The following is a 25,405-nucleotide window of genomic DNA, read 5'->3' as shown; positions in this document are numbered from 1 at the left end:
AGCATCACTAGCAAAGCTATGGGAGCGAAAGCGCTAACATCGCATTTTAACATCATGCTAGGTTAGCATCTTCGCTAAAGAAAAATAACCTAATCGAACTTCCGCTGTAGCTCACTGACAGATAGTTGGCAGAGCTTTATTTGAGTTTTTGGCCATCATGAGAAGACTCAGATGATAAATGATTATATTTGGTGTTCAGGACTTTTATCCAACATGATAAATGTTGCATTGTTAAATAAACGTACTTTGCATGCAATGTCGCTCTCTCGGTGCTGCCACCCTGTGATGAAAGGTTTGATCATCCAAACAACATTTGGCATTACCTTCAAACGTTGAAAGCCTTCAAAGTGGTAAAAGAAGTTAGTCAAAGTTTCAAACATGTCAGCAATCCTGACTGTGTCGACACCAAAAGTCCATTAGTGCCACCACAAAAACAAGAAAGGACGCCTAATAGCGTTCGAACACAACAAAGAAGAAAACGTGCGTGTCGGTGACTTGCTACGATTGGTTCCGAAAGGTTGGGCTTCTCTGACAGGAACATCAACGGCGAGGTCATGCAAGATGATAGCACTTAGGAAGCATCCAATCAGATTGCTTTGATGTCATCACTAAGCCGCTTACAGCCACTAGGGGGCGGCCTTGAGCATTGTCTATGCAAAGTTAATAAGTTAACATCTTCATCAATGTAATGAATCAATCAATCAGAGGTTCTAAAGCCAAAGCTCTTCCACCCTCACCTACGGTCATGAACTTAGTGACCGAATGGACAAGATGGCGGGTACAAGAGGCTCTCCTGAAGAGTTAAGGTTAGAAGCACTGTCATGATGAGGTGGCTCCGGCATCTGGTGAAGTGTTCCCGACTTGTGGGAGGCCTCAGGGAAGACCCAGGAGACTCTCTCAGCTGGCCTGAAAACATCTCAGGATCTGCTAGGTGAGGTTGGATGAAGTAGAGAGGGGGAGTGCTTAGGTTGCTGCCCCCATGGATGGATGGATGGATGGAGCTCCTTAGTTTTAGGAATGAAGCTCCTTAATCCATCCCCATGGATGGATGGATGGATGGAGCTCCTTAGTTTTAGGAATGAAGCTCCTTAATCCATCCCCATGGATGGATGGATGGAGCTCCTTAGTTTTAGGAATGAAGCTCCTTAATCCATCCCCATGGCTGGAGCTCCTTAGTTTTAGGAATGAAGCTCCTTAGTTCATCCCCATGGATGGATGGATGGATGGAGCTCCTTAGTTTTAGGAATGAAGCTCCTTAGTCCATCCCCATGGATGGATGGATGGAGGTCCTTAGTTTTAGGAATGAAGTTCCTTCGTCCATCACCATAGATGGATGGATGGAGCTCCTTAATCCATCCACATGGATGGATGGGTGGAGCTCCTTAGTTTTAGGAATGAAGCTCCTTAGTCTATCCTCATGGATGGATGGATGGAGCTCCTTAGTTTTTGGATAATGGTTGCTTCCACTCCAAGGTGTGCTGCAGTGCAAGTTGTGTTGATTGTGATGGAAGCACTCACATCTTAGTGGCTTCGTCTTCCAGAAAGCCTCGCCAGCTCCACGTCTTGCTGACGTGTTTGCATTTGAGAAGAAAAACAGCACAGCTTCCATCCGTCAGGCGCCGTTTCCTGCTTTTTTTTTTTTTTCTAATCACTACTAGTGTTTTGCTGGCATGAATGAAACGGCCAGTAAATCCATTCGGGATAGCTATAAGGCCTCTCGCTGACCTAGGGTCGCCTGTCAGATCAAACTGTCTGATGGCATTGAAGAGAAACACTCACGTTCTTCCATGGCCATGTCTACATTTACGACACAAGCTAGGCTAATGTTAACATGGGCATGCTATGATGAGGTTTTCATCTAAGCATACATCTGAAATTGAGATGCATTATTGCGTGTGAATTCTGAAAAGCTGAATCAAATGCTTTGAAAAGGTACGGAGATCGAAATGCAGAAGGAACATAGCAGCTGTTGGGAAGCTGAAGCTGGGTTGAAATGCTGTGGAAAACATGCTGAAACTTCAAATGAATATCAGAATAGTTTGGAATCTAAGCTGAGGATGTACTGAAATGCTGTGGAAAGGACTTCCATCTGATGTAATATAATTTTATACAAAATGACAAACGGCTACCCAGGGAATTGAACCACCAACCATTGGGTTGGGAAGTATCTATCAACCAAGCCATGTCACTACAGTAAAACCGCTAGAGTGATTAAGTGCAAAAGGTGGACTGGTGTGTACCATCATTGTTAATCAAGTGCTGGATTGACGTTAGATGGTTGCAATCATTAATCAACAAAACCAAACGTTCTCCGTTTAACCATTTCCGCTAATTAGTGGACAGGCAGTGGTGATTGGACGACAGTGACATCCATCGGTAATTCCAAGCCTGGGAATTTTTCTGACTTTTCTCCTTTATACGGCACCTTTGGCCAACATCACTCATCATAAGCCAATTATTATAAATGGATGATTAATCCGGTCGAGTGGTTAACGCGCAGACCTCACAGCTAGGAGACCCGAGTTCAATTCCACCCTAGGCCATCTCTGTGTGGAGTTTGCATGTTCTCCCCGTTTTCTCCAGGTACTCCGGTTTCCTCCCACATTCCAAAAACATGCTAGGTTAATTGGCGACTCCAAATTGTCCATAGGTATGAATGTGAGTGTGAATGGTTGTTTGTCTATATGTGCCCTGTGATTGGCTGACCACCAGTCCAGGGTGTACCCCGCCTCTTGCCTGAAGACAGTTGAGATAGGCTCCAGCACCCCTCTTGAGGATAATCACATGGATAATTAATCCATGTGATCGGCACTGGTATCGGCAAATGTCAATCCTGGATGATCGGTATTGGAATCGGCAGCATAAAACCCTGATTGGCGCATCACTAGTATCCATCCATACATCTTCGACTGCTTATCCAAGGTCAGGTCGCAAGGGCAGCAGCATTAGCACTTGATTCTAGACCTCTAGACCACTAGGATCTTCTTAGTTCTTCGTCTTAACAAGACATTCTTTTCACTTTCGACTTCCTGGAGTTGTCCCAGTACTTTTGTCCGTACGGCCTATTATTTCCTGTACTTTCTCAGTAAAGTTGAGGGTTGTTTTTGTGCGCAGGTTAAATAGTTAATGCGCTTGTTATTTGCCCGGACGCCACGTCGGGATCATGGCGTGCCGTTTGGCGTAAGCACCGGAAAGGTCATCAAGTATGTATCGCGGCGTAAAATAAAGCAGGGGCTTGTCGGGAATCCATTTGCGCCGACCGAGTCTGTACGTCGCGTTACACGAGACAAAACTGCTCATTGGACGCGACAAGTCTTCTTGCTGCACGGCCGAATGACGGCTGACAGCCTCGCAGACCTCATCAACTATTTAAGCAAAGTGTGTTTCATGCATGGGTGTCTGCATGTGTGTGTGTGTGTGTGTGTGAGGCTGCAGAGAATTTCAGTGCATTCTCTTACCCACACATGCACACACCACTGCCCGTTTCTGTGGGCAGTGTGCACCAGTGCATTGTGGGTATTCACTCAACAACACACACTGACAGACTTTACCGGATTTGCAACACAAACGTTCAATCACAAGAACAAATAAACACAAAAGTCTTTGCTGCTTGAACAACTGAATTCATTTTTCTTTGGAGGCAAACAAGGTTTTATAAAAATCGACAAAACGTATGGAGACTACGTTGGGCTCGTGGAAGACTCTAAACCAACCAGCTCGTTTTTTTATTCCTCCTTGGCATATCCATCCATCCATCCATGCTGGAGCCTCCTCGCCAAAAAATAATATTCCCAAATTCCCAAATGAAGACTAATAGGAGTGTACAGCTGACTATAGGGGTGTTATTTCATGTCTTCCGTGCTCTAATAATGTTGAAAAGCATATTTAAAAACGCAAGTTAAAGTTTGTCGCCAAAAACTCGATGTGGCAGCAAAATTTAAAAGATGAAGTACACTCGTCCCCCACAATATCGTAGTTTGATTATCACTCCTTCACTATATCGTGTTTTTCAGAAACTTATTCATCAATAAATGATTTTTTATGGTATTACCTTACCTTACCATTACCTGAACACGTCATGAAGTCAGCTATAGAATGGAAAAAAGTTAACCTCCCATCCTGTGTGGAAGTGGTACATTTTTGACTTCTTCACTCAGGAATGAATTTGAGGCGAACTGGTCAGCTCTAGCTTATTAGCTAATGGCTTTCTTGAGGCCCTGCAGCACAAGTGCAATGTGTTGCAAACAATGAATAATAGGAGTGTAAATATGACTATAGGGGTGTTATTTAATGTCTTTGGGGCTCTAATAATGTTGAAAAGCATATTTAAAAACTCAAGTCAAAGCTTGTCAGGAGCCACACCAGAAAAATAAAAAAGTTTGATTATCCCTGCCTCACTGGATCGTGTTTTTCAGAAATGTATTAATCATTAAATGATAGCTTTTTTATGGTATTACCTTACCTTACCATTACCTTAACACGTCATGAAGTCATCTATGGAATAGAAAAAAGTTAACCTCCCATCCTGTGTGGAAGTGGTACATTTTTGGCTTCTTCACTCAGGAATGAATTTGAGGCTAACTGGTTAGCTCTAGCTTATTAGCTAATGGCCCTGCAGCACAAGATATGTGCAATGTGTTGCAAACAATGAATAATAGGAGTGTAAATATGACTATAGGGGTGTTATTTAATGTCTTTGGGGCTCTAATAATGTTGAAAGGCATATTTAAAAACTCAAGTCAAAACTCAAGCTTGTCAGGAGCCACACCAGAAAAATAAAAAAGTTTGATTATCCCTCCCTCACTGTATCGTGTTTTTCAGAAATGTATTAATCTTTAAATGATTGAAATGAAAGCTTTTTTATGGTATTACCTTACCTTACCATTACCTTAACACCTCTCATCCTGTGTGGAAGTGGTACATTTTGTCGTCTTCACTCAGGAATTAATTTGAGGCTAACTGCTTAGCTCTAGCTTATTAGCAAATATTGGAAAAAATGGAATGGAAAAATTGAATGGAAAAAAGTTACCCCCCCCATCCTGTGTGGAAGTGGTAATTTTTTGTCTTCTTCACTCAGGACTGAATTCAGCTCTAGCTTATTAGCTAATGGCTTTCTTGAGGCCCTGCAGCACAATATTTGTGCAATGTGTTGCAAACAATGAATAAGAGAAGTATAAATATGACTATAGGGGTGTTATTTCATGTCTCTGGGGCTCTAATAAAACATATTTAGAAAGTATGTACATGCATACGATGAATGGACAAAAAGGAATAAATGGACATTTAAGGTTACTTTTACCTTCATTGAAGACACGACTGTTCCCAAAGATGACATGGCAGCGAGATCAACCACCTTCCTTTCAGAGAATCACGTCTTCAGGTTTGCACGCATTTTCCAGTCAGCCTGTAAGTCAGTCAACATTTGCCTAATGATGCTAATCTTTGAGGATGTGTATTACATGAATGCTAGCATGTTGTTTTCTCCACAACCCATAAGGGGCGCCACACCTGCACTGCATGTGCTGTTCTATGTGACTGTGGTATAAAAGGAATGCAGGAGGACACAGTAGATGAGAATAGATGTTCCAAGTTGATGCCGGTCTTGTTTCTTTGCGAGCTGCTTCATCATGTTGCCTCCCCCCCCACCCCCCCACAATCCTCCTCTGCTCTTCCTCTCGATTCATCTCAGAGTTGGTCTTCCTGTGACGAGTCACTGGCAGTATTTTTAGTGTGTGCGAGTAGGCGTCTCCGGGCCCTTATATGTACATTTTCATGGCTTTGTTTAGCATGTAGGCTGACACGCCGCGCTCCCTGCCGCCATCGCAAACACTTTAAGAACACGAGTGTGCTCGCCAACACACACACGCATGCATGCATGTTGTTTAAGTGTGTAGGCTGGCTGCTGGTTAATGAGGATGTTTGCAGTCTCAAGATGAGCCAACAGCCTACAGCTGCTCTGGCAAAGCCTCGCCGGCCTCCATCTTGCTCTGTGCCGCCGCCGCCGGCCCTTTGCATCTTCATTATCATCATCATCATCATCCTCATCTAGGAAATTAATTACCCTCATTTATCTGCTTCATCTCACAGGCCTACATACAGCCATACATGTGTGACATGTGGCCCCGCCTACTTTCTATTAAGCAATGATGTTCATATGAGGTATTGGATAAACACACACCCAACATCAACACACACACACGAGGGTGAAAGTACACACAGAACACATTCCTAAAATACTTCTCTGAGTCAAGGTAGATCTCATAAATACTGTACGGTGTGTCCTGGTATGCTGTAGTTGTCCAAGTTAGCATGCTTGCTAACGTTCCTATGTTATGATACACGCATTCCGACATTGGGATTCTGGGACTGGGCAACCTCACTTACCCATCCTTTGGGGACTGTCGCCCCTTTTCCACTGTAACTGCTCCAGAGCTTTTTCGGAGCTGGTTCTTTAGTTCTTTGCGTTTAAATTATTATTATTTATTCAAAATTATTTAAATTATTTGTGCAAATTTACTGTTTACGCTGTACATTGTTGTTCATATTTGATGTAATCTATTTATTCTACACATTATTATTATTTATTATTATTATTATATGGGGCTGTACAGTACAGTGGTCGAGTGGTTAGCACGCATACCTCACAACTCTGAGACCAGGGTTCAATTCCACCGTCGTGCATGCGTGGGTTTTCTCTGGGTACTCGGGTTTCCTCCGATATTCCAAAAACAATTGGCGACAGTCGCCAATTAACGTAGCATGTTTTTGAGTGTGAATGGTTGTTTGTCTATATGTGCCCTGTGATTGGCTGGCCACCAGTCTGGGGTGTACCCCACCTCACAACTAGGATGCTGTCCTGTACCAATATGTGCCAATTACAGGGCACATATAGACAAACAACCATTCACACTCACATTTATACCTATGGACAATTTGGAGTCGCCAATTAACCTAGCATGTTTTTGGAATGTGGGAGGAAACCGGAGTACCCGGAGAAAACCGACACATGCACGGGGAGAACATGCAAACTCCACTCTTCTTGGTTTAGTTGATGGATATTATTATTGTTGTAGAATTCCCAATATGGTAGATGAGATTCCAACATATCTAGGAGTGATTTGTGTGTTCCCCAATTTAGTTCCCTGCATGTTTCTGAGACATCAGTCCAGTATGTTCCCTGGACTGGTAACCTTGGTCTTGGTTTAGTTAGTCTTTCCAAAGCTCTCAGTATGTTTCCGAACACGGTCCCCAACATCTCCATTATTGTACTTTCCCCTCCAGAACCTTCCTCAGCGTCTTTGGGTATGTTTCCCCACACGGTTCCCAGCATTGTACCAGTATGTCTCCCAGTGTCGTCCCCATGAAGTCTGCCTGAGTAGTTACCTGCGTGTTGCCTTCATATGTGTCGCCAGGTAACAGGACGTTGGCACGGCATCATGAGCTCCAGACAGGATGATCCACAAAGAGCCTCAGTGATAAAAGAAGTGAACATGACAGAAGATGACACAGGTGGAGTATGAGTGGACGATACTTCCACAGCACATAAAGTCCAATGAAAGAGTCGGGCGAGTAGAAAAATGTAACCTTTACTTATTTACACATTGTACAGAGGTACTGAGTGACAAGTTTTATGTACAACACAACTAGTAGCTTAGAAACCCCTGAACTTATACACAAGTGAGCACACAGCACAGACCCAAGGGAACACACACCGATGCGTGCGCACACACACACACACACACACATACACACGCACACACACCACCCACCACCCGTGCACGATTGGGGCCCAACATACCGTGCCCACTCGGAAACATCATTTCCCTCATTGCACCGTCCTGCGGGGGAGGGGTCCAGTTCCAGCTCCAGTCCAGCATCAGTGTGTGTTTTTTGTGTGTGTCTGTGTGTGTGTGTGTGTGTGTGTGTGTGCTGCGTTGGTGTGTGTGTGTGTGATACGGTCATGTGACCTTCGGGGAGGTGCTGCAGCAAAAAGAGAAACCACCAGAAGCACGAGCACGGTCATGCAAGTTTTTAAAAAAAGTGTAAAAATCTGGAGTGATGGTACGAAACTCAACAACACACACAACACACACACACACACTACTGTGTATGTGTGTGGAAGTGTGTGTGTGTGTGTTACATGAGATGGGTCAAAAGTTATGAGTGGGATGAAGGGAAGAGAGAACAGAAAAGTACACGCACACACTCTTCATCCATTGTCTTATATAAATGCCTGCTCAGTGTAAAACACACACACACACACACACACACACAAGTAAAACAGCACAGACTCGTAGTGAAAGAGAAGTTGGTGGGCGCACTCGGAACCGCTGAGACCGGACTCCTCATTGATGCCGATAAGGCCGCCCCGGCGACGCAGGTCTACTTTTCCCACATCACAGCGGGGGTGGAGGGGTGGAATAAAAATCATAAAATCCAAAATGAAAAAGAAAAAAAAAAGTCACAGAAGAATCCAAAACATGCCAGTTTGCTGTCATCCGAGGAACAAAAAAGCTGTTATTGAAGTGAAGACGCCACTTGGTACCATTCTAATCCCACTCATTAAACCAAATATTTGGAAGAAAAAACTAAATAACTAACCGGAAAAAAAGTCTCTGTACATAAATAAATAAATATTGCAACCTGATATTATGCATATAAGTCACAAACCGGCTCAGCGGACCGATGGGCCGCTTCTGTGCAGCCATGTTGGAACATAAGATCAAATATAACGCATGGGAGAATTCAATGAAATTGAAAAAGCAGTCAGTCGATATGAGGAACACGATTGGTCCACTCTGAAGCTGTGTCCGAACTGAGGGCTGGGGTCCTTCCCAGATAATGACCATTCAAATATGGCCGTCTTTCAGCATTTTTATCTCCATAGTACTTCATAACAAACCATATCCCAAGATTTCATGCAGTGGTTTTCATGTTGTTTTCACCACTAATTGCAGTCGACACAAGCAAAAACCCATCCAAGCCAATCTGAAATGGAGCACAGACTGTCACTCACATGTCCCGATACTTTTGCTCACATGAAAAATGGGTTCTATCTTTTAAGTTGTGCATCCAGATAAGTAATCCCGCTTTTTTTGCGTCCAGGTCAATCATTTGTCCAAGTTCAGTAAAGAGTTTTCGCTTGTTGTGAGCTATGGTGGGCCACAATGGTACCCCGAGTTATTGTTATGATCATTACTGTGCCAGAGATCATTTAAAGCTGGTGCTTGTCTTGCCAAACAATTACTGACACCTAGTGACCAATGTGGAGTACTACACTCATAAGTTGAGTGGTGGTCTTAATGACATTCATTTGTTCATTCATTCATTTTTTACCGCTTATCCTTGCAGTGAGTGCTGGAGCCTATCCCAGCTGTCTTCAAGCGAGAGGCGGGGTACACCCTGGACTGGTGGCCAGCCAATCACAGGGCACATATAGACAAACAACCATTCACACTCACATTCATACATATGGATAATTTCGAGTCGCCAATTAACCTAGCATGTTTTTGGAATGTGGGAGGAAACCGGAGTACCCGGAGAAAACCCACGCATGCACGGGGAAAACATGCAAACTCCACACAGAGATGGCCGAGGGTGGGATTGAACTCAAGTCTCCAAGCTGTGAGGTCTGCGCAGTAACCACTCGACCACCATGCAGCCATCTCAATGACGTATTTCAGTGAATTTTGCCATTTTTTTCATTCATTCATTCATTTTCTACCGCTTATCCTCACAAGGGTCGTGGGGGTGCTGGAGCCTATCCCAGCTGTCTTCGGGCGAGAGGCGGGTGTACACCCTGGACTGGTGGCCAGCCAATCACAGGGCACATATAGACAAACAACCATTCACACTCACATTCATACCTATGGACAATTTGGAGTCGCCAATTAACCTAGCATGTTTTTGGAATGTGGGAGGAAACCGGAGTACCCGGAGAAAACCTGTGAGGTCTGCGCGCTAACCACTTGACCACTGTGCAGCCGTCTAAATAACGTAATTCAGTTAATTTTGACATTTTTATGCTTGAAAATCCCCTTCTTCAGCAAAAATACAGTTTGCACAATTTGCATATTTTTAAATAGAATAAGAATAGGCCATAATTAACAATTAATTAGCGATTAATTATTCAATAATAATTCAAAAAAATGCAATAGTGTAAGCAAGCAATGTTCAAACGGCAATTTAGATGTAGTGAAGAATGACTGTACCTGAAAATAAAAGCTGAAATGTCTTCCAATGGGTGTGTGCCCTGGGGGTGGTCACAAGAGACCATAGGTGTACGGAGTTAAACTGACATTTGAGACACAGCACGAGTTAAACAACTGCTAACTCTCTCTGGGATTGATGCACCGAGCCTCAGGTGGGACACAGCTTGGAAATTCATCCATACCTGCCACCCTCACCTTCCTTTTTATCAATTCCTTTACGTAGTTTCCGGTATTTTCCAGCATTCTGCCTGACAACATTGCCTTAACACGTCCTGTTGGCCTTCAAAATAAAAGCACACCTGTAAAATAACACGGTTGCACCACAGTACGCGGTCGGGTCTTTACACCAGATCCCCCCCCGTCTCCCCAAAATTTGTTGAAAATTCTGATGGAAAGACCAGGAAAACGCTTGAATCTTCCGCAGCACAACGTAAACAATGTGCCCGAATCCAATGCCGACGATGTAAACAAAGTGCACCACTGACCTTCAATCCACCGCTAATCTACTCATAACATGACAGCATGAAGCCGCTAAAGGAAGTGGGAGGGGCTGGGAATAAAATCATATCAATATCTATGACACTGTACTCGTTATCCAACACTCGTGAAGGCGAAGGAACCCGAGAAAGAAAAGAAAAATAGCAGAAGACATCAAATCATCCAGGGAATTCTGAGTATAAAAAAGTGTTTTTTTGGTTTGTGTTTGGTGGCAAGTTATAAAATGTACAAAGTGCACAAAGAGCATCAACACACACACACGCGCACACACACACACATACACACACTGTAAGGAGCCATCCTCCACTGCTGTGCATGTGTGTGTGTGTGTGCACATATGACCCTGCATCAGTGTGTGAGCGTAGGTCAGGGCCTTAGGAAGCATGCAGTGTGTGACCTGAAAGGCTAGGAGCTAAGAGAGGAAGGAAGCTAGGATGCTAAATTATGTGTGTGTGTGTGTCCTTCTTGGAACACTCAGAACGCACACTCTCATCCTGAGAGGATTTGATTGGCGGCCATTTGGGACCGCCCTCCCCCCCTTTTTTTTGGAATGTTCAATTAGCTGACATCAACGTTATCAAACAGTCTATCCCTGTGTGTTTACACAATGTGTGTGTGTGTGTTGGGATGTGGACACCCTGCCAACCGAGCCGCCACGTGAAGTCCTCCCGCGGGTTCGAGTCCTACGGGGCTCCATGTGTGCTCGTAGAAGACACATGTTGGCTGCAGAGGGTTGAAATTGAGGTGCACACACAGCAAACAAAAAAAAAAAGTGCGGGGCTGGGCGGCTCCCCGTGACTCAGAGAAGCCGGTGGGGGGAGGAGGTGTGGGGGCGGACAGAATTCCATCTGCCTTGGAAGGTCATTTCATGTTGCCTGATTCGCTCAAACACCCCGCCTTTTTGGAGACGCGTGTCAGTGACAGGAAGTGCTAGTCTCACACATCAGACTCGATACTAGGCATGCGGCGGTAGAGGCGGGGCCTGTTCCCACCAGCACTGGAAGCTCGCGGCGCCGTCACGTAGCTCATGGGCTGGGCGGCGGCGGGCGGGACCATGTAGGCCACCACCGGGGGCTCTTGCTGAGGGTAGAAGACCTGCGGGTCGACATGGTGCTGGTTGGCGTGGTGGCCACCGTGGTTGCCGAGGGTGAGCGACAGCGGCATGCGCTGCTTGTAGAGCTCGAGGGCGGAGCTTCTCTGTGACATGCGAGGGGCGCTATGAGAGGCGGTCTCCCGCTGAACCGGGGCCAACTGCAGGAAGGGGTTGTGGGAGGGGCGATCGGGGAAGAGGCTCTTGGAGCGACGGGGAAGGGGCATGGGAGCATCCAAGCTGGGATGGTGGGAGGGGGACGGTGACGGTGGGCTGCGGCCGCTGAACGGGCGGTCAGAGCGCATAGTGAGGACGTTAGCATACGCCCCCTCGTCTAGGGTCAGCTCCCGCTCCCTGTCGGGTAGACTCAAGCCGCGCAGGTGAGGCTGCCGCTCGGGAACGCCATCAGGAACCACGTTCTCGTAGGAGTGCTGCCGACTCAGCTGCAGGTGCTGCGCCGACGAGGAGGCGGGAAGCGCGGACGGCGACGACGGAGTGGGTTCAAAGTGGCTGACCAAGTCGTCCCCCTCGCCCACCAGGCCCAGCTGGCTCTGGGGCAGGAAGTGGGCAAACATGTCGCCACCGTGCGAGTAGTGCAGGTGGTCCTCGCTGATGTCGTACAGGTTGCCCAGGTGGGCGCAGGCGTCGCAGCGAGCCTGCGGAGAGCGGACTGTGTAGAGGCCGGAGTAGCCGCTTAGCTTGGTCAGGCATGAGCGGCAGTGGCCTGGGCGGATGCCCTGAGAGCTCACCCCTGAGCTTGGAGCGTCGAAGGAACCACCGGACTTGTCCTTTACACTGACAGGAGAGAGCAAAAATTAGAGTTCACAAAGATTTCTGACTACACTCTCGCTTGGAACCCGGCTAACAGTATGTGCTACTGGAAGCCCCACAGGACCACCAATGTACTCTCACATCCAAAATTATGCGTTTTCCACTTTTCTGACCTATAAATGTAGTTAGCATGTTGTATTCTCGTGTTAAATGATGCCAAAGTTTCCGATAATGAGGTTTGCGCATTTGGTAGTTAGCCCTGAAAAAAGTTTAAGGTGGCTCAAAACGCTCGGTTTCAGAGGACGTTGCAAAACTGTTCCTTTGTGATGTCACAGGGTGCCTTATATGGATGTTGCTGTAAGCCAGATACACTCTTCTGGTGATAGTATTACCTGCTGTGTGTGTAGGTGCTGTACTTTTTGTCCTTCATGGAGTGGAGGTCGGCCTCTGCGCTGTGACTGTGGTGCAGCAAAGTGGCGCTCAGCTGCAGGATGGGCGTGTCCGCTTTGTGCGAGTACGTGCTGTCTGGGGGGAAGAGGTCGGGCGGGTACGTGTGGTCGTCACTGCCCCCTTGGCTGTCTCGCTGGTACGGCGGAGCGGACTGGAGGCTGGCCTGGTCCGAGTCTATGGAGTAAATCTTGGATCCTCCTCCGCCTCCGCCTCCCCTCTTCCTCAGCTGATTGATGGGCTTGAACCCTCCCCTCGCCGCCATGGAGTCTGAGTCTTTGTGTGACGGCGGTCGGCTGGAGCACTCTGAGATATCAGAGTGCGGAGGCTCTTCAGGAAGGTAGCGCTGGCTCTTCATGGCCGGGGGTCCGGGTGCCGCTGTGGGGCTCGGGCCGGCTCCCGGCGCCGCCACGCCGGGTTGGGTCTTGAGTGTCTCCACACTTTTCTTCCAAAGGGCGCGAGGCTTTGATGGCGGGCAGGCGGGTCCGGCGAGGCGGGTCTTGCCGTTGTCGTTGGTGATGGACAGCTGGGGCTTGTTGGGGCTGGTCTGGTGGGCGGGGACTTTAGGCTGAGCGGGAAAGGGCGCCGCATTGTTGAGGAGGTTTTTGTGGCGGCCGGACAAGGACAGGAAACCCTGCGGACCGGTAGCGTTGCTATAGAGACCGGGACCCTTTTGAGGCAGATGCAGCGAGTTACCTAGGAGACGAGGAGAGAGGCACCTCAGGCAACAGATAGCAAAGATGTTTGCATGGATCCACTTTGCTGATACTTTATCACCCTGCCTCGGTGTGTGCCATCTAATGTCTTTCTCATCATGAGGCCGTGTGATTGATGGTCATGTGACCCGATGAGTGAATGTGCAGCTCTGGAGGCTCTGTTGAAGTTCCACCAAGCAGTGCAGTCGCCAGTTGTTTTGTTTCTGTTATTATTATTATTATTAGTACATTTCCTCCACCAAAGGTGTTTTTAAAATGTCATTTTTGCACTTGGGCTGCACGGTGGTCGAGTGGTTTGTGCGCAGACCTCACAGCTAGGAGACCTGAGTTCAATCCCATCTCTGTATGGAGTTTGCATGTTCTCCCCGTGCATGCGTGGGTTTTCTCCGGGTACTCCGGTTTCCTCCCACATTCCAAAAACATGCTAGGTTAATTAGCGACTCCAAATTGCCCATAGGTATGAATGTGAGTGTGAATGGTTGTTTGTCTATATGTGCCCTGTGATTGGCTGGCAACCAGTCCAGGGTGTACCCTGCCTCTTGCCCGAAGACAGCTGGGATAGGCTCCAGCACCCCCACGACCCCCCCTCGTGAAGATAAGCGGTAGAAAATGAATGAATGAATTTTTACACTTCAGTTCTTAGATTTGTATTGATAAACCTTAGAGGTATATATTTCCTAAAATGTTCCAAACTATATTAGGAAAGCAGGAAGTGAACAAATGTAACAGTTACTGATTGTAAAAGTACCAGATGGAGGGGTAGGATTTAATAAGCTTTGCTTCTTCCTACTCCTTTTGGACATGTGGAACTGTGAACTGATTATGGGATGCACTCAATTGTAATCTGATGCATGTTCAAATGAAATAAAACCATTACTATTACCATTACCATTACCATTACCATTACCATTACCATTACCATTACCATTTACAAGCTAGTAAAAATCTTTAAAGCTCGCTGGACTGAAAACTTGTGACGTACGTTGAGGATCCATGACCGTGTTTCCATTTCTGACATTTTGTGCAACAATAACGGCTATGTTGACATAAAGCAGGCTTCGCTACACATCTTAAAATAAAGCTCTGCCGACTATCTGTCAGACATTGGGGGTTTAGGCTTGATTATTTTGCTTTGTTTCAGCAAAGAGGCTAACCTAGCGTTATGTTGCTGTTCTGCTGTACTGTTAGCACTGTTAGCACTGTTAGCACTGTTAGCACGCATAGCTACGCTAGTGTTGATAAAGTTTGTGTCTTCCTGTTTGATTTCAGCCTCTCAAATAGGAATATTTTTCAATGTTCTTAGTCATTAATGAAATCTTAGCTATTATCTCTGTGGCAAAGGTCGCGCAAAACAAAAACAAGATATTTACACACATCGGCTTTGACTCTGGAACATGCTAATGATATGCTACGTATCAAACTTCTGTTTGTGTTTGGTTCATATTGATTTGGTAGATTGGTAGAGCCCATTATGTCGCATGTGTCACCTCCAAACTTCACTTTGTCGATGTCAAAACGTGATGAAATTTCACGTTTCATGCAAAAACAGGGTAGACTGTGACCTACAGCATGGCTACTGTGAACGATAATACCTGGCAACCCAGCCTGCAAAATTGACATTCTTGCAATATTTCAACAGCTGTTGAGATTCTGATCAGGAGAGTATTTCCTGTGTGTGCGTTGTCATCACCTTTGCCAGTCATCACGTCCAGGATGCTGGGCTGCAGCAGCACCGTGTTGCGTTTAGGCGAGGACATGGCGATGGACTTGGCGGACTTGAGCAGGTGCAACATGTTGGCCTGAGGACTGAAGTCCAACTCGGGAGCCTTCTTCTTCATGTCGATGTGAACGCCGTGGATGCAGCTCCAGATGCCCTGGAGGAGGACCACAGCCGCATGAGACACGAGACACGAGACCAAAGGGTGCGCCGGTCGTGTGTCCTCGCCGACTAAATCAACCGCAAACTTTGACCTCATTTTGCTTCTTTGGTGTGTGTGTGTGTTTGTGTAATCTGTGGTGATTTAATTTGGGTGATGATGTCAGTGCTGCCTTTGAGTGCAAGGAGATGTTCCTCCTGGAACCACTTAACCTCCAGAGTGTCAGTGTGAGAGCAGACACACACATCGCACCCTCTTTGTAAAACACTTGATGTGTGAAATGCTGCTCGTCTGGAATAAAAGCTCTGCTGCACACACACACACACACACACACACACACACAAACATGAATAATGAAACAGGCTCATTTGCCTGAATTTGTGTGTGTGTGTGTGGGTGCACCCCACCCACGGACATGTGACCATAATTTGTTATGTTTTTTAAAGTGTGGTCTTTTCCTGCGGCCCACAGCAGGAAATACATCAGAGCCTCAGCTGGACTGTCAACGACGGCCATCTCTCATTGTTAATCTCACACCTTTACACACACACACACTTAAAAGAATTCTCATTTAAAAGTGTCCCAGACATGAATTCATTCAGACAAGCTGCTTCTCTCCTGGCGAGGTTTGCCGTTTGTCTGCCGTCTGCAGCGAGAACCAGGGCAGTGAAGCCAACTCGCACTGGCCGGCAAGGCTCACTGGGGGGGGGGGGGGGGGGGGGGGCAGGAAAAGCGAGGAGGAAGTATCGGCTGTCAAGATATCGGCGGTGCAGCACGAGTGAGTCAAATCAAACAAACCGTTGTCATTTAAACATGCTAGCGTCATGTGTGTGATGTAAGAACTAAACCAAGCCATACCAGGAAATATCTGGTGTGGACTCACCCTGCTGATGGTGAAGAGGAGGCCCGGCCGCCCCGAGCAGACGCCGGTGAAGCAGTAGCGCAGACGCCAGTAGAAGAGGTGCTCGGAGATGAAGGTGAGGATGGAAAGGCCCATGGCGGTGGCCAGCATGTAGAAAACGCCCGCCATGTTATCCACGTCCAGCTGGCTGGACATGACCTCGTTCTTCTCGTTGTGGCAGATCCCCGTCAGCCACTGGGCTTCCAGCTCCTCCATCTCACCTGGAGGAGATGGAGAAGATTAAGGAGGTGAAGTGGAGGAGGTGAAAAAGTACTGATATTGATGGAGTGATAAGGAATGTGTGTGCACGACCATGAAAGTGCTTCACTCACAAACACACACACACACAGACAAAATCGGTAATGATGATGAAATGGTGTGTTCAGGGACCGATGGTTAAAGGTAACACTAATCAGCTGAGGCTTCACCGTCTCCGATGATGCCGAGGATGGCCAGGTCCACCAGACGCTTCCAGTAGGATCCTTTCTGCAGTGCAATGCCGTATCCCGTGGTGGCGAAGATGTAGCCACTGCCGATGGTGACCAGCTTGCAGCCGTCGTCGCGGCCCGCCATGTAGTTGAGCACGGCGGCATCGTAGATGAAGGCATCCAGTTTGCTGTAAGACGAGGATACGTGGTCTTGGTTTGCTCATGCATTCCAGCAGAAAAGTGAAGGAAAGTAACTGACGCCGCCCCCACCTAGTGGCCATGTTGGTGAATTACTCTTACGTCTACATTTTTTAGGACGGAAAATGGAGGATAGCTAGCAAGGATATAGCAAGGATAGCTATCAGCGCTTCATTGTGGTGCTAAATGAATGCAAACGAAGCCACCCACTACAAGTGCTGGGTGGGTGATATTCAAGTACCGTGGTGGGACCTCGGTTAGCATCACCCCGTTTTTTTTTTTTGTTTGTTTTGAAAATTTAAATGGTAATGTAATGGTTTTTATTTCATTTGAACATGCATCAGATTACAATTGAATGCATCATATAATCAGTTCACAGTTCCACATGTCCAAAAGGAGTAGGAAGAAGCAAAGCTTATTAAATCCTACCGCTCCATCTGGTACCATCAGTAACTGTTACATTTGTTCACTTCCTGCCTTCCTAATATAATTAAAGTTTTTCATTATTATTTTTTATTTTAATTATTATTAATAATATTATTTAGATTTTTATTTTTTATTTATTTATTTTTTTATTTAATTTTTTTTATTTTATTTTTGTCACGTAATTTAATTTAATTAAATTAGTTCCCAAAGACACGATCTGGCAACGAGATCAACCACCACTCATGGCAAAAATCACGTCTTCAATGACGGTAAAAGGAAAATTAAAGTTTTTCATTTTTTATTTGTTATTTAAAAAAAAAATCATTATTATTTTTTTATTTTAATTATTATTAATAATATTATTTAGATTTTTATTTTTTATTTATTTATTTTTTATTTTAATTTTTGTTATTTTATTTTTGTCACATAATTAAATTTAATTAAATTTCATTAAATTTAATTAAATTTCATTAAATGTAATTAAAAATTTAATTAAATTTCATTAAATGTAATTAAAATTTTAATTAAATTTCATTAAATGTAATTAAAAATTTAATTAAATTTAATTAAATTTAATTAAATTTGATTAAATTTGTTCCCAAAGACACAATCTGGCAACGAGATCAACCACCACTCATGGCAAGAATCACGTCTTCAATGACGGTAAAAGGAACATTAAATGTTCATTCATGCCTGTCATTTCCAATTGTTTTCCACATGGAAAACCATAAAAGATTTTTGGCTTTCTGGAAGGAATTAGCATGTTTCTGGTGGGAAAAATTAATTTGGTTGCGGTACATTTTGGAAGCGTGTGGAAGGAATGATGTCAACCGAGGTTCCACTGTATATCCATTTTGTATCATTAGCACAATTTGCTAAAAAAATATTTACAATATTTTGACATTCCCAAAAAAGTGATAAAAACTGATGATGAAATGAGAAGATCACCAAATTGCATGATGGGTGATATATTTCTCTGCCAATTTTAACAGCGACTAATTATGGGGTGTCACGAGACACGAGATTGAGTCTAAATATATTTCAATCCACTCATTTTGTACTTCTTCTGCATTCTGTGTGTATGCTAGTGGCCCCGCCTCCACCCACCTAGACTGTATGACTGACAAAAGGGCTCACTCTGTTCATGCCGCGCAATGCACAGAGTGAACCCTCGCCTACCTGTTTGGAGGTGGGAGACGAGGACAACAGAAGATTTTCATCGTCCCATGCAATTTAATATCACAAGATGAAATTATCTCTAATAATGATACAACATAAACAAATGAAGCCAATTTCTAATAATCACCATCTGATTCATTTGGCAATTTCAGTTTGCCGTTTAAAGACAAGTCGTGAAAAGATGAGATCCACCAACTAATCCCGTCGAGAAGATTCCTCAGAAGGCGGGATTTCGCTCTCGGCTACAAATCACATTCTCACATTTGCACGAGGGTGTCTTTGTTCGCAGGTTGTTGTCATTATTCTGAGGCGACAGGATGAATTCAAAGTGAGTGTGTGTGTGTGTGTGTGTGTGTGTGTGTGTGTGAGACTGAAGCAGCCCTGTGCGGGCCTGATAGAGACCAGCTCAGCACAAACAGCAGCTTGATATATGGTCACTGAGATACATTCTATTCTTGAGTTTCTCAAGCTGACTCTCGGCCAAATGTGGCTGCAAAGCATTCATCCATCCCAGCATAGCTCATATTGTCCCCCATGTACTGGACGTATTACTCCGCTGGTGCTTTGCTCAATGACGATTGGGGCTGTTGATGTATTAGGATGATTTTTTCATTATGATGGGGTGACATTTTTTGGTAATAAACTATTATTATTATTTTACTACTTTTATTTTAGCATTTTTTTTTACTTTGCAATAATTTTTGGGACATGTATTTTCAGATTTTCCAGAAGTTAGCAGAAATTACTGCAGAAATCATCAATCAAACATATTTCTATGGCAATATTGGCCCCAATATTGTGATTTCTCTTGGAGATGAATAAAGTACCCATCCATCCATCCATCCATCCATCCATCCATCAACCATTGTGGACCACCATAATGGTGAGTTAATGGATGGATCCATCCACCCACCCACCCATCCACCCGTCCACCCACCCATCCACCCATCCATCCATCCATCCATCAACCATTGTGGACCACCATAATGGTGAGTTAATGGATGGATCCATCCATCCATCCATCCATTCATCCATCCATCAACCATTGTGGACCACCATAATGGTGAGTTAATGGATGGATCCATCCATCCATCCATCCATCAACCATTGTGGACCACCTTAATGGTGAGTTAATGGATGGATCCATCCAGCCATCCATCCATCCATCCATCCATCCATCCATCCATCCATCCATCCATCCATCCATCCATCCATCCATCCATCAACCGTTGTGGACCACCATAATGGTGAGTTAATGGATCGATCGATCGATCGATCCATCCATCCATCCATCCATCCATCATTATTGATTTGATATCATGTGTGTTATGTGTTAAATGTGAGTTAAAAGGACAGAAGACTTCTCAGCAAGCAGGTGCCGGGCCCACCAGGAACCAGGTCCAGGACCTAGACTACCCCCTGCTACAAAGTGTGCGTCCATGCTGGTCTTACCCGCTCTTGAGGCTGACCAGCGCGTCCTGCACGCCGTTCTGGTGGTACTTGGTCATGTACTGGTGCATGTCCGGGTAGTTCTTGCGGATGTTGCGCTCCGTGCTGCCGTTGGGAACCGTCCCAAAGCGGAAAGGCGGGGAATAGGAGTAAGGACTCTGGAACTGGAGGTGGACAAGAGAGGAGACGAGGTGAGGACCGGAGTGACGAGAAGAGACAGAGGAGAGGCAGAAGGCGAGACGCTGAGCGCTGGACTCATCAGTCATCATCATCATTGTGAGGCCAGTCTAGCGTGAGGCCGGGCTGAGGTTCTGCTGACACGGCCGAGCTCAGCAATGTCAGGAGTGTGTGTGTGTGTGTGTTTGTGTGTGTGTGGCTCCGCTAAGCTGCCAGTATAAGCATAGTGACAGTGACGACCAGAGGCTTGCACCCCTAGAGGGAGACAAGATAACCCCAAACTGCGTGTGTTGTCACCTTCTTGTCGGAGAGCCCAGTGACCTGGTCCACAAACTCCTCCTGGATCATGAAGGCGGCCAGGTTGGCGGTGTACGAGGCCAAAAAGATGACAGCGAAGAAGGCCCACACCGACACGATGAACTTACTGGTGGTGCCCTTTGGGTTCTGGACCGGGACTGAGTTGTTGAACACCAGACCCCACAGCAGCCAGATGGCCTTACCAATGGTGAATGATGGACCATGAGGATCTGAGGGAGAAGAAGCCAAAGGAACACAAATATCACAAGTTTTGTTGCAGTCGACAACTTCAGTTGCCAAGACCTGAGAACAAAGTGTATTTAATGAGCATCTGCCCGGTGCTGGCAGCACCTGTGCAGTCTCAGACGTCACTACCGCCATGCTTAACTGTAGGCAAGACACAATTATCTTGCTACTCAATTGGAATTCAGCTTTCTCCTCAGTGAACCACAGCTTTCCCATTGCCGGCAGCACTCGTGCAGTTTCAGACGTCACTACCGCCATGCTTAACTGTAGTCAAGACACAATTATCTTGCTACTCAATTGGAATTCAGCTTTCGCCTCAGTGAAACACAGCTTTCCCAGTGCCGGCAGCCCTTGTGCAGTGTCAGACGTCACTACCGCCATGCTTAACTGTAGGCAAGACACAATTATCTTGCTACTCAATTGGAATTCAGCTTTCTCATCAGTGAACCGCAGCTTCCCCATTGCCGGCAGCACTCGTGCAGTCTCAGACGTCACTACCGCCATGCTTAACTGTAGTCAAGACACAATTATCTCGATACTCAATTGGAATTCAGCTTTCTCCTCAGTGAACCGCAGCTTCCCAAGTGCCGGCAGCACTCGTGCACGCTACCACCACCATACTTGACTGTACACAAGACGCAATTATCTTGTTACTCAATTGGAATTCAGCTTTTACCTTAGTGAACCGCTGCTTCTCCACTGCAGGCAGCACTCGTGCAGTCTCAGACATCACTACTGCCATGCTTAACTGTAGGCAAGACACAATTATCTTGCTACTCAATTGGAATTCAGCTTTCTCCTCGGTGAACCGCAGCTTCCCCAGTGCCGGCAGCACTCGTGCACGCTATCACTACCACACTTGACTCTAGAGAAGACACAATTATCTCGCCAAAGAGACAATTGAAGTTGCTAAGGTCAATGAACAGCACATTAAGTGCTTCTCTCAGGTGCTGGTATCACTCGTGCAGTCCCAGATGCGACTATGACCTTGCTTGGCACTTGCTACTTACTTGAGTTGCTAGCTATTTTAGCTATTTACAACAGTAACCAGACTTCTGCATGTTGGTGAAGTTGGGAGTCCAAGCGACGTTCATCGGAGGGCAGACGGGTTCCGTTCTTTAGCAAGATCTTACAAGAAGTACATATGTCAGTGCTGTGGCAATAAAGGAATATTTTTGGCTTCCAGCAAAGAAAGCAAATATTTATTTTTGGGTTCTGAGCTAAAGCAAAGTTTGCAAAAGGCTGCATCAAAGAGATGAACAAGCACTTTGGACGCGGTGGTGATGAAAAAAACTTCCATTTTAGGGAGAACATACTTTAAAGTGAATAATTGATGACCAAGTACAACAACAGTGGCTGCTGTCTTTTTGGGGATTGAAGAGGAAGACGCTTGCTGTGACAGTGGAATGTTTTTATTTCTAGGGGAAATAGTTGGGAAATCCTCATTTCAACATTTTGTGACATATTGAAATGTTTTATTATCTCCGCCAAGTGCAAATTGTGCAAAAGCAAGTGGCTCGGATTTCATGAATATGTTATGTGTTATGTAGCACATTTTGTGTTATTGTTCCTGCTTTTTCCTTCTTACCCTCAGGTGTGCATAAACTACACTTACAGTACTTCTAAACCTATAAAAGTAGATTATTGATATGGTTATTGGTACCATATCAAACTGTGCCTCACATGGTCCTGGGGGGAGGGGCTACCTGGTGCACACCCCCACTCCAAATTGTCCATAGGTATGAATGTGAGTGTGAATGGTTGTTTGTCTATATGTGCCCTGTGATTGGCTGGCCACCAGTCCAGCAAGTACCCCGCCTCTCACTCGAAGACAGCTGGGATAGGCTCCAGCACCCCTGCCACCCTTGTCGGGATAAGCAGTAGAATGAATGAATGTTATGGAAATTCCCTTCATATGTATTTTAGAAATGATGACATATTTTAATTCTTGTGACACAGCTTGTGTTTACTACCAAGACCAGAACTCTGATCTCTCCCAATGCCTGTGAATAAAGAAATAAAAGGGGAGGAGGCAAACTTGCGAGGAAGGCTCCATTAAATCAAATTAGGCTAAAAATAGAAACGTCTAATTGACTCTGAGCTTGTCTCAGCACCGTGTCGATGCTTTGGGAGAGTATTAGCATCACTAACTTGCCAAAAGTCAGTGTAATAATAGCTCAATTCCTTTGCCTCCAGGGGCATGCTTTGCCGCTCCTGTGTGTGTGTGTTGTTTACGTGTGTGTGTGTGTGGATACCTTTGCCTTGGGCCAAGTTGCGGTTGAAGCCCAGCGGAGAGACAAACTCAAAAAGGAAGACAGCGATGGCCGTGACGATGAGCAGCATCACAAACATCATCACCCAAACAGAGGCGCTGAAGGGCTCTTTCGAGGTGGGGTGGGGGGGTGGGGTGGGGGGGGTTGGTGTGGTTATGATGAAGAAGAGGAGGAAGAGGATGTGGCAGAGAGGGAGTGAGGAGGAAGGAGGGAAAGGAGAGTTAGTCACAGTAGTTTTGACGGAGCACATTTCCATATTTCTTATTACTCCACTGGAGCAGAGATGGTGTGTGTGTGTGTGTATTAGGGGCAGGGTGGGGGGGATTCTGGAAAGAAACTAGAGAGATCTGATGTGCACTCCAGTGGGCATGTATGAGTGTGTATACGAGTCGTTGGAGCGTCAGGGTAGCCAGACAAAGTGTGTGTGTGTGTGTGTGTGTGTGTGTGTGCGTGTGCATGCTCAGTCCATGTGTGTTAAGTATGTGGCGGCCAGGGTTAGCCCACCCTGAGAGATTGTGCGCTGAGGTGCCTCTAATATGAGCGCCAGAGACACTGAACTGTCACTGATACCCTGGTCTGCAAACGCCCACACACACACAGCATTGACCCCCAGTTCCAGCACATAAAATACGTTTGTGTGGCATCGAACACATTGATGCGTCGGGACCAACACACGCATTACCCAAACCAACCCCCTGCCCATCCACAAGACATGATAAGAGCAGCCGTGGCGGCGGTAGAAGGTTGGAGGGGGGCGTGTCAGGAGTGTTTTGTCTGAGCTGTCGTTCCCAAAACCAGTTGGCACGCTCCGCTGCCCCCCCACCCTTACCCCCACCGCACATATTCATGTGTCGGGGATGTGGAGGCCCAGATATAGTCGAGCGAGCGGCAGAACTTGGCCGGCGTACTGCGCCTGAATAAAATATTCCACTTTATGAGCAAGATTATGCCAACGTGCGCCTCGGCAAAAACCGTCACTCCTCCACCATGGCCGGCTGGCGTGGGACCAGACAAACGTGACGAAAAAAAAAAAGGGCGGGCTGGGGAGAACAAAGGAAGATTTTTTCTTACCGAGGAAGGCAGAGGGAGAGACGGTGCCGTTGCTACGCGACACCATCACGCTGATGCCCGTCTCCACAAAGGGCACGGAGAAGTCGATGACCTCCGACCTCTCCTCATTGATGGTCAACGAGCCGACCGCCATGGCGGCTTTCTTGTACACCACCTGTGTGGACAGAGAGGGGGCGTGGTCAGTCAAAACATCGACCGTAGTGTCCATGAAGCAGTGATTTTTGGAAAGAGAAATGTAGTCATCTTATTTACGTATGTAAAATACATATGTAAAATACGTAAAAATAAAATAAAAAAAATAAAAAATACGTAAATATGTATAAATACATATTCACGTATTTTATCTAGTTATGTCTACTAGTAGGTGACTATATGGGTGTTATTTCATGTCTAGAGGGCTCTAATCATTTTAAAAAGCACATTTAGAAGGCAGGGCTGCACGGTGGTCGAGTGGTTAGCGCGCAGACCTCACAGCTAGGAGACCCGAGTTCAATCCTATCAGTTTGCATGTTCTCCCCGTGCATGCGTGGGTTTTCTCCGGGTACTCCGGTTTCCTCCCACATTCCAAAAACATGCTAGGTTAATTGGCGACTCCAAATTGTCCATAGGTATGAATGTGAGTGTGAATGGTTGTTTGTCTATATGTGCCCTGTGATTGGCTGGCCACCAGTCCAGGGTGTACCCCGCCTCTCGCTCAAAGAGCGACACCCAAAGCGTCATTATCCACTGCAATACGGTAGCGTTACACCAGTTTCTCTATGCCGTTGTGACACCTGGTGTTCCCAGGGCTCTGTTTTAGATCCACTTTTTTCATTATCATGTGGATGACACACAGCACCATCCTTACTTTTACTTTTTGAACTCCACTGTTACACTGTCCTGATCAATGGCAAAATGCTGTGGGCATCTGGTATTTCTACTTAGGCTGTGACTCACGCCCCTGGTGGTTAGCATGACACGCTAACACCTGCTAGGAGAAGGAGAAAGATGCAGTCCAGGGAAGTGAAATATCACAAAGAATGTCAGCCATCGTTTGGGGGTATTTTCAGACGGACGTCACAGCAAAGAAAAACGCAGCTGTCGTCTTGGCGGTGGCGTGTGCATGTATACGTTGTGACACGTGCAGCTTACAAGAGATGAAATGCGGAGT

General features: G+C 46.0%; 2 protein-coding genes across 5 annotated transcripts in view; both read right to left on the bottom strand.

Moving 5' to 3' along the window:
• abcg2b (ATP-binding cassette, sub-family G (WHITE), member 2b) overlaps nucleotides 1–489 on the bottom strand; it is a 31,934-nt gene extending 31,445 nt beyond the window's left edge. For all 3 annotated transcript variants that reach the window (XM_058086898.1, XM_058086893.1, XM_058086906.1), the window contains exon 1: nucleotides 324–489. The gene's annotated coding sequence lies outside the window, so the exon portion shown is untranslated. The remainder of the gene's footprint in view (nucleotides 1–323) is intronic.
• Nucleotides 490–7,413: 6,924 nt separating this feature from the next.
• Nucleotides 7,414–25,405, bottom strand: part of grin2ab (glutamate receptor, ionotropic, N-methyl D-aspartate 2A, b) — a 126,776-nt gene continuing 108,784 nt past the window's right edge. For both annotated transcript variants that reach the window (XM_058086867.1, XM_058086876.1), the window contains 9 exons: nucleotides 24,256–24,409; nucleotides 23,167–23,292; nucleotides 20,666–20,895; nucleotides 20,195–20,355; nucleotides 16,940–17,127; nucleotides 16,494–16,732; nucleotides 15,424–15,607; nucleotides 12,963–13,713; nucleotides 7,414–12,594 (listed from right to left, as the gene is read on the bottom strand). In XM_058086867.1, coding sequence (XP_057942850.1) covers nucleotides 11,646–12,594; nucleotides 12,963–13,713; nucleotides 15,424–15,607; nucleotides 16,494–16,732; nucleotides 16,940–17,127; nucleotides 20,195–20,355; nucleotides 20,666–20,895; nucleotides 23,167–23,292; nucleotides 24,256–24,409 — 2,982 coding nt within the window. In that variant the 3' untranslated portion in view covers nucleotides 7,414–11,645. The remainder of the gene's footprint in view (nucleotides 12,595–12,962; nucleotides 13,714–15,423; nucleotides 15,608–16,493; nucleotides 16,733–16,939; nucleotides 17,128–20,194; nucleotides 20,356–20,665; nucleotides 20,896–23,166; nucleotides 23,293–24,255; nucleotides 24,410–25,405) is intronic.

This window comes from Doryrhamphus excisus, chromosome 1 (assembly GCF_030265055.1).
Source record: "Doryrhamphus excisus isolate RoL2022-K1 chromosome 1, RoL_Dexc_1.0, whole genome shotgun sequence".
NCBI lineage: Eukaryota > Metazoa > Chordata > Actinopteri > Syngnathiformes > Syngnathidae > Doryrhamphus > Doryrhamphus excisus.
This window is presented reverse-complemented; position numbering and strand designations above follow the sequence as displayed.